Source organism: Mastomys coucha, unplaced genomic scaffold (assembly GCF_008632895.1).
Source record: "Mastomys coucha isolate ucsf_1 unplaced genomic scaffold, UCSF_Mcou_1 pScaffold12, whole genome shotgun sequence".
NCBI classification, from domain to species: Eukaryota; Metazoa; Chordata; class Mammalia; order Rodentia; family Muridae; genus Mastomys; species Mastomys coucha.
This window is the reverse complement of record NW_022196894.1, coordinates 82,045,551-82,054,106: the sequence shown is the minus strand read 5'-3', so window position 1 is coordinate 82,054,106 and position 8,556 is coordinate 82,045,551. Positions and strand designations below refer to the sequence as shown.

At 37.2% G+C, this 8,556-nt stretch overlaps 1 protein-coding gene across 5 annotated transcripts in view; it reads right to left on the bottom strand.

Annotated features, from left to right (window-relative positions):
- Gabpa (GA binding protein transcription factor subunit alpha) overlaps positions 1-8,556 on the bottom strand; it is a 29,279-nt gene that overhangs the window by 10,515 nt on the left and 10,208 nt on the right. For 4 of the 5 annotated variants that reach the window (XM_031364297.1, XM_031364299.1, XM_031364296.1 and 1 more), the window contains exons 5-6: positions 7,350-7,595; positions 706-900 (exon numbers count right to left, since the gene is read on the bottom strand). In XM_031364297.1, coding sequence (XP_031220157.1) covers positions 706-900; positions 7,350-7,595 — 441 coding nt within the window. The remainder of the gene's footprint in view (positions 1-705; positions 901-7,349; positions 7,596-8,556) is intronic. The other variant, XM_031364300.1, reaches the window with a different exon arrangement.

Sequence of the window (8,556 nt, the reverse complement as noted above, 5' to 3'; positions counted from 1 at the left end):
CATTTCTTGGTGCAGCAGAACTATCAACTCTCAGTTTAGCTACGATGGAGGTAAAATCCTTTGGTGATTTGAGGGTCATTGAAATACAGCCTTATTATAATGAAAAAAAAATCTCATTTATTCAACTAGGAAAAGTATATAAAAATGCCTAATCCCACAAATAAGAGACTAGGAGGGAAATATCCTGCAATCCAATGACCTTAAAGTTTCTAGAAATGGAGGTGATGATTAGGGAAAGACAAGGCAATGATCAGAATATATAGAAGGGCTAAAGGTCGAGGCTTGTGTGAAATTTTAAGAACTTCAGTTCTAGCCAAGCTCACACCTGTAATCCCAGCCACATGGCGGCAGCTAGAGGATCCTGAGTTGAGGCTAGCCATGGCATATAGCAAGACCTTGGATTATGTTATAAGCCCAGGTCAGAATCTTAGTTTGGATAATCCCTATGTCTAAACCTCTGTAGGAATCTTACAGCCTCAATCTCTTATATAAAAACTAAAAAAAAGAAAAATTAGGAAAGTAACAGTTGGCATTTCTATAGGTACTGAGATAATACATAAAGAACTCTTCATACTACCTATAACAATGGTAATTATTATAGCTTAAGTGTTTGCTTATTAACAATTAATAAAATGTAAACAAAGTTACAAAAATAAAATTAAGCTTTAGTTACAATGCAAATAGATAATAACTCTAATTTTATACATTTTCGAAGAAGCTCCAGATGACTCCAGAGAATTTCTCCCCGAGGGACCCGCTGAAAAAAATCTTCTTGGTTGAGACTACATAATTCTCTTCCCGAAATGTTGAGTGTGGTGAGGTCTATATCAGTCATGCTGAACTCCTTCATTACCCAAACCACCCAATGCAGGACTTGGTCTGTGGACCACTGTATAGGATCTAGAAAGAAAAATATTACCTTTAGCCTAGTTCCATCTTAGATAAATTTACAGTTAATTTATCAATACACATATATACACATATAAAATCCAGACAGGTGTTTTTCCCAAGTGAAGCAAACTGATTTTATGAAGAACAACTTTTATCTTGATGCTGCATTTTCTCCTCTTCTTCTTCTTCCTTAATTTCTCAATCTCAGTTTCCAAGTAGGAACCAAGGAGGCACTTACTTGGTTCTACATCAGTTAGTCTGGAATTTTATCATGAAAAACAAACTATAAGATTGTTCTCTGGTGCATCAAATGACAGCTAAAGTATATTATCTTGGAGATAATAGAGGACACTGCCCAAGCTCAAAATATTATTTTGTAGCAGTATATGGTTTGGTGCCTTAAAAAAATTAACTGGTATACTAGGGAGTAGCCTTACTCTTCCCCTTGTGTACAATGCACTCTTTTTCCATCCCTTCCCATAACAAGCTGCTCACTGTGTACTCACCCTTGGTGGCACTTTTGATATAGCATGCTAACTCCCTGTCCACTCAACTGTCCCCCAGTGGCATCAGGTCCATAACTCTAAGGACTGTGTGCTAAACCTGTGACTTGAATAGGCATTTGTTGAATGTATACAAATATACTCAAATTATTTCATTTTGTCTGTTTTTATTTTTATAAGCTAACCACATTTGCAAGCAGAAAATTAAAGACTGCCAGCATATATAAAGATTGGATAACTATATTCCTGGCATCTAATTGAAGATATTATCTATGGGCACTTAATGCTGGGTTAATTCTGGCACTGGTACTCTGGCTTTCAGATGATGGTTTACTTAAATAGTACTGACCATATACCCCATAAATGAGTGTTATTTAGTAAGAAAATATGTATAAAAGTAACAATTAGACAAGGAATAATTTATAGTAAAAATAAACCAAAGAAAAATATATAGGCTTGAAAGCCACAAAGAAGAGAAGAATGTCTAAAAGAAGAGAATATAGTTTATTTTCTCTGAATGTACATAGAAAATTTTAAAAAAGTAACTGAGGGTAAAAACAGAAACTAATAGATGCTTACAAAACCCAGACACCCAGAAGTCCACCACAGATTCCATGCTATACACAGGTGAAGACAAAGCAATTTTTATAAGATTCTGGGTATGGTTATACTCTTGTAACCCCAATTGAGGTAGCTTCAGGGCAGCTTGGCCAACAGGCAGTTCTCATCTCAGGAAGGAAAAAAAAAATCTACAAGAGCTCTAGGTTTCCAAACCTATGCAGAGGCACAACGACCTCAGGGAGCCTGACTACAGCCAAGACGTCGTTCCTGAAAGCACAGCTAGCCAGGATGAAAGGCAAAGCTAAAGAGCAGTTTTCCTAATGCAGCTGGATGCAGGGTCCTTCCAAAGGGAAGGGAGGAAAACGGTGAGAAAGAGAGCAGGGAACCCACAGAGTAGCCTCGGGCATAACAGAGTGGGAAGGAAACAACAAAAGGAAAAGTAAACCACACCTATAAACCTGGATACCTAGGAGTTTGAGGCAGGAGGATCATAGAGGTTCAAGGCCTGCCTGAGCATGTCTCACAAAAGAGAAAAGAGAAAGAAGAAAAGAAAAAAGAAAGGGAAGAGGACTGAGGATAAGATTCAGTGCTAGAGTGTCTGTCAAGCATCTGTAAGTCCATGGGATCAACCCGCATTATTGCCAAAAAAGAGTGAGGAAGGCGAGAAAGAGACAGGATGGGGGATAATGAAGGGTGGAATATATGAGAATGAATAAGGCAGCAAACATGAGCTGAGAAGCAAGCCACTCAGCTCTGGAGTGCTGCTACCTGACAGCAATGGAAGGTGGCTCTGATTTAGCCAAGCTACCATGAACCACACCTCCTTTTAAAATATTTAAGAAAGCAAACTCATTTTATATTAAAAAAAATTACAAGAAACTCTCAAGATCAATTTAGGTGGGAAAAATATCAATCCAACGTGTTTCCTTAAATACCACCAGGACAACTGGTTTCAGTTGGTGAACTGACTGTATGTACTTTGTCTCTTTTCTCAAAGTAATAATGAAATACCAGAAAAACAGGACTCTTTTGTTTGCTTTTTTAAGATGTACAAACACATGACTTCAGATATAAAATCAGAGTTGGAGGGGAGATTTCACCTAGTTCTTAAAATCAACAAGCTGGGGGGCTGGAGAGATGGCTCAGTGGTTAAGAGCACTGACTGCTCTTCCAGAGATCCTTTGTTCAATTCCCAGCAACAACATGGTGGCTCACAACCATCTGTAATAGGATCAGATGCCCTCTTCTGGTGTGTCTGAAGACAACAACAGGGTACTCACCTATATTAAATAAATAAATATTTAAAAAGAAAAAAAATCAACAAGCTGGGCAACAACTAATTTATTCAGTAAAGAGAGGTCTGTACAGGAGGATTCCAGAAGAAAATGAAAACTCCGCTCTTCAAAATTTGTATTATATTGCTCAGATTATGCTGACTCTAGACAGCAAAAAAGGCAGAGGTACTCATTTAGTACATGGCAAGATTATTCTTTTAAGAATACACATTACAATGAATAAATACTAATGCATAAAATATGATAGAAAAAGATTTTCACTATAACCAAACTAAGATAAAGACCAGACACAAAACAGCAGATAAAAGAGCCACAATTTGCTGCCTCTGAATGTTTCATACAGCACTAATGGAACAGTGTCATAAACTGGAAAAGTGAGCTTTAACATGCTATGCAGACAGTACCATAAGCAGAGCAGAGTAAAATGTGGAAGTGTAAAGTAATGCATCTTTTTAAGAACTCTTTCTAGACAATCTACAAACAGAACGAAAGAATGGTGCCTAGAAAACTGGCTAAAGCTAGAAAAATGAGCAATGGAGCCAGCTGCACATCAGAGAACAGGGGCCCGAGGACAGCCCCAGCGTCCAGATATACATGAGAAAGAGAAAAGCCAACTGTTGACCACTTAGTGTAGAAGAAAGAAAGTCTTCATATGTACCCAAACCTATGTAACTAAAACCAGGATAGTTAGAGGAAGCTGAGAGGAGGAGAGCTGCCAGGACAAAGGCAAGCTGGGCTGCATGGTGAGTTCTAGGATAGCTTGGGCTAGAATGACAGACAACTAATCTAACAACAAAAATGAAGTCAATATTCAACTTGGAAACTTAACAGCTGTCTAACTACACTCATGGTTCTACCACAAATGAACAGTCCTAGAGCAATTAGATGAACTTAAATGAAAGTTACAAATCAGTTTGTAAAAGAGAGAGGGAAGTCAGATGCCTGCAGTTCCAGCTAACGGGGAGGTTTAGACAAGTTTCAAGTCCATCCTGGCAGCATAGGAAGGAAGCCTTTGCCTAGAAACAACAAAGCAAACCAAACCATCTACATCACACCACACACAGCAGCAAGTCCCCAACATGAGGGCAAAGACTTTGTTGCCCACAGAAGTGAGCTAAGTAAGTCTCATTCACTACAAGGTGATGTAATAAAGGTGGTGGGTAAAGGCCATGAAGAAGAACACAGCTGTGGCTAGAGAGGACCCACGCAACAGAGCGGGTGCAGAACTGGCTTCTCGGAGGCTTTTCTTTCTTTCTTTCTTTCTATCAGACTTGTGACAGAAGACTAAACAAAGGAGTTGACGAATGTGGAGAAGACAGAGAGCTTTAGAATTGGATAGCCCTTAGATTTAATCTTTAATACTTTTTGTATGTGAATATATGTTTATATTTAAGACTCTACATGTTCTTAGATGTTGGAATCTGACAAAAACATGAATTTTTTAAAAATACTCTAAAAATAAATACAAATTATAGCCTATCATTCAATATTCATACTTCATAAAAGAAAAAGTATATATTTGACATTGAAATAGTTTTTGTTTTAACATTTGGTATAGCTCATCTCTTTGGATAGATTTCTAGCTACAGTTATTAATTTCATCTTCAGATTAGTTTAATGGGCAATACTAAAAATATCCACACATAAAACCATATAAGTGAAGAAGTGTCTAAGCTACTGTCAAGATAGAAATCTGGTTCATAATAATGTGAACTTTAGGGAATTTCCCAATGTGGGTCCATATTTCGAAAATTTAAAATAGCTATAACTAGTTAATTATATCTCAGTGTTGCTTGGAATTAATTAGTCAAGGAACTGCATGTAGGCTATAGAAAAACAAGAATCTTATCAATGATGATCTCAAGTGTTTTAAATGTACTTTTAAGTAAATGCCACTCTTGGTATGACCTTGAGCCACAGTGAATCAATCTTCTTGCTACCTGTGCTCATTTTGTATTACTTCCTGAAGCTCTTCTACTAAAGATGGCCTGTGGAAATCCAGCACAGACTCAAAACACTACCTAGAGTTTTTATGTCCCTTTCTTCCCTTCTCAACATTTCTTCTCAGATAATTCCTAACTTTCTATCACAAAGGTCAAACAAACTATCCACACTAGCTTCCAGAGGCCTAAAGTAAATTTCTACTTGTCAACAATAACGAACTGCATGGAGCTATCCCTTGGCATTTATGGAGAATTGGTTCCAGGAGGTCACCACTCCTCAGGGCTACTAAATTCCTCAGAGGCTAAGTCTCCTTCAAAGTAGTGCAGTATTTGCTTAAAAAGGATGCAAGTGAACATATACAACTTAAGCAATGTCTAAATAAAATAGGTGATGCAATGCAAATACTTAAGTAGTTATTATTGAGGGAATAATTATAAGAGCACAAGCTGTCTGATAATCTATTTCCCTAATGCTTTTCTTCTCTATCGCCTCAAAAAATTCTAATGTTCTCTATTTTGACTACAATTCAGCTTATCTAAGCCAACACTAATTATATCAAGTTGAACAATTCTTTGATGACCAAACTAGATGCTATTCGTATTCATGACTTTCTCAAGAGCATCTCAAGAGTCTTAACTGCCTGTAACTCTCCCTCAAAAGCAGTGACACTATATAGTTATTTCTCTCTGTCTTCAGCTATGCCATTAGTTTGGGTCTTATTTTGAAGAGTCTCACTATGTAGTGCCTCTGCCACTGGGGTGCAGAGATTAAAGGTGTGTGCCACTACACCTGGCCTCTGGCTTTCCTATTTCCTTTCTCCTTCTCCTGTTCTACAGGTACAGTCTTGGAACCAGTAATACTGTGTTCTTCTCCATGTTGCTTCTCTCAAAAGACTATGGCTTTTATGGCTTTAAATTACAATTTCAATATGAATGAAGTCCATACAGCATCTGTATCTCCAGCCTGAGATTTGTGGTCCTGAAACTGATTGTGTACTTTACTTCAAAGTCAAGTGCTATTAACCTTTTCTCTTAAGAAATCTTTCCCATACCAAAAGTGCTATCATCCTCAAAGACCTTCAAATGTATATCTATGATTATGAATCTAGTTTAGATGTCAAGTGCTTGCCTAGCAAGCATAAGGCATTGAGGCTAGGGTTAAGGCAGGCTTGTTCTGTTCTTCTATATCATCATTAGCCCAGAATTTACCACAATGCCTGACATACAGTATCATTCCATTACACAAATAACTAGTTGGTTGATGCTGCAACCAACTAGTTTCAAAGCTATTGCCCTAGACACTCAAACTTGAGAAGCTAGGTTAATACTTGAATATCCTCTCTCATGTTCACAATCTGTCATCTTCATCACTGTTTTCACCTATCTTTTCCTGTTTACTACCAATAAAACCACCTAGTCTATGCTAAACTAGACAGAATTACTATTGTACAAATGACGAAGATATTCTCTTATTTTCTCTCCAGTTATTTTTTTCAGTTATTACTTTCACTAATCAATAACAGTTCTACGGTGTCAGAGAGAACTCTTGATCCCAAATATTCCTAGAGCTCTTGCATCCATCCTGGTCTAAGCTTGTTCTGAGTGTCTCCTGTTTGAAACAACCTTCAAGGAAGTATAGTTCAGGGAATAAGCCTGCCCCTACTTTTTTCAGACCAGGATCCCTATGACATTCTTGTTTATTTTTTGAGAAAGGGTCTGCTACACAAACCTAAGCTTGCACTGAATTTGTGAACTACTGCCTCAACTCCATTTAGCATTCCTCAAAATATTCAGCTTGATTTCTTTAAGGCTCTAATGACAAGCTTTGCTTGTATTAGTTATTGACTTATTAGTTATTAGTATTAATTCAAACTTTATGACAATTGCCTCTTTTCAATTATCATCTTTCTCTTCCACTACATTGTGAGCATGCTAAGGATAGAATTTCTTTTAATAATTGTCTGTATTCCTAGAAATCAGCATAGTATTTGTTCATCATGTGTTCTGAGTATGTTACAGTTCAAAACTAATTAAATATATATAAATCAGTATTCTTTCAATATAGACTACATTAAAAAATGCTCTATCATATTCCAGTGGTATTCTATATCACTAATTTATCCTTTATTGCACCTAATCAATAGCTGTCTCATTACCATAGGGGATGCCAAGGCGTTCCTGCTCTTTTCTGTAGCCTTCCAGTGCAGCAGCCCATCTCGTCACTTGCTCCGAGGTCTCATCTGAAATGGTGGTAATATGCTTGGTGCCATCAAGAGTTATCACTTGGGCTTCTTCAACGAGATGCGCTTCTGCTTCTGCATGGTGGGCGTCTGGATCAATGACCACTTCGACTGTTTCCGCAGTCTTAACAATTTCAAGAATGTTTAACTTTGGCTCAATTCCTAACAGCAGACAGAAACAAAAGTACAAATGTAAATAAAACTTAAAGTCACAAAGAAATGAAATTTATTTCTCCAAATGAGAAAAAAAAAGTGATGCTCTTAAATAGTGAGAATGTGAAAAGATCCTTATTGCCAATAAATACAATGCAACAGAGACAGTACTGTGTCAAATGAACTTTCTGATTTTGGTAATTATAATGTGATCAATAAAAGAATGCTTAGGTCTTGTTTTCCTGCAATGCTGGGGATCAAACCCAGGGCCTCACACATGTGAGGAAGTCCTCCAGCACTGGGCTGTATGCCCAGCCTAAGACTCTGTGTTTAAGGAAACACAGGTGCTGATATGTTTAGAGACAGAAGAGAATCATGTCTGCAATTTATCTTGAAAAAGTTGAAAAATAAAAATGTGTATTGAAGAAAAAAAGCAAGCATAATAAAATTTAACACCTATGTAAAGAATATCTAAAAATTCTTAGTATTGTGAATTTTAGCAATAACTTGACAAACATTATCTACAATTACCACATGGGAAAAGTGCCACTTCTTATAATAGCAAGATTAAAAAAAGTATTGACATGAATTAAAAAAAAAAAAAAAAACCAGAAACTATACTAGAGTGCATAAGTGAGTAGCAACACATTCTAAGATTTTTTTTTTAGATTTTTGTTTGTTTGTTTGTTTTGTTTTTTTGTTTTTTCTAGACGGGGTTTCTCTGTGTAGCCCTGGCTGTCCTGTCCTGGAACTCACTCTGTAGACCAGGCTGGCCTCGAATTCAGAAATCCGCCTGCCTCTGCCTCCCATGTGCTGGAATTAAAGGCTTGCGCCACCATCGCCCAGCCAGATTTTTTAGATTTTCTAAGAAAATTAAAATGAGTCATTCCATACCCCCTGTTCATATTTACACACAAATAAACTGAAGTGCATGCAGCCCAGGCAAGCCACAAACTGACTACAGAGTTTA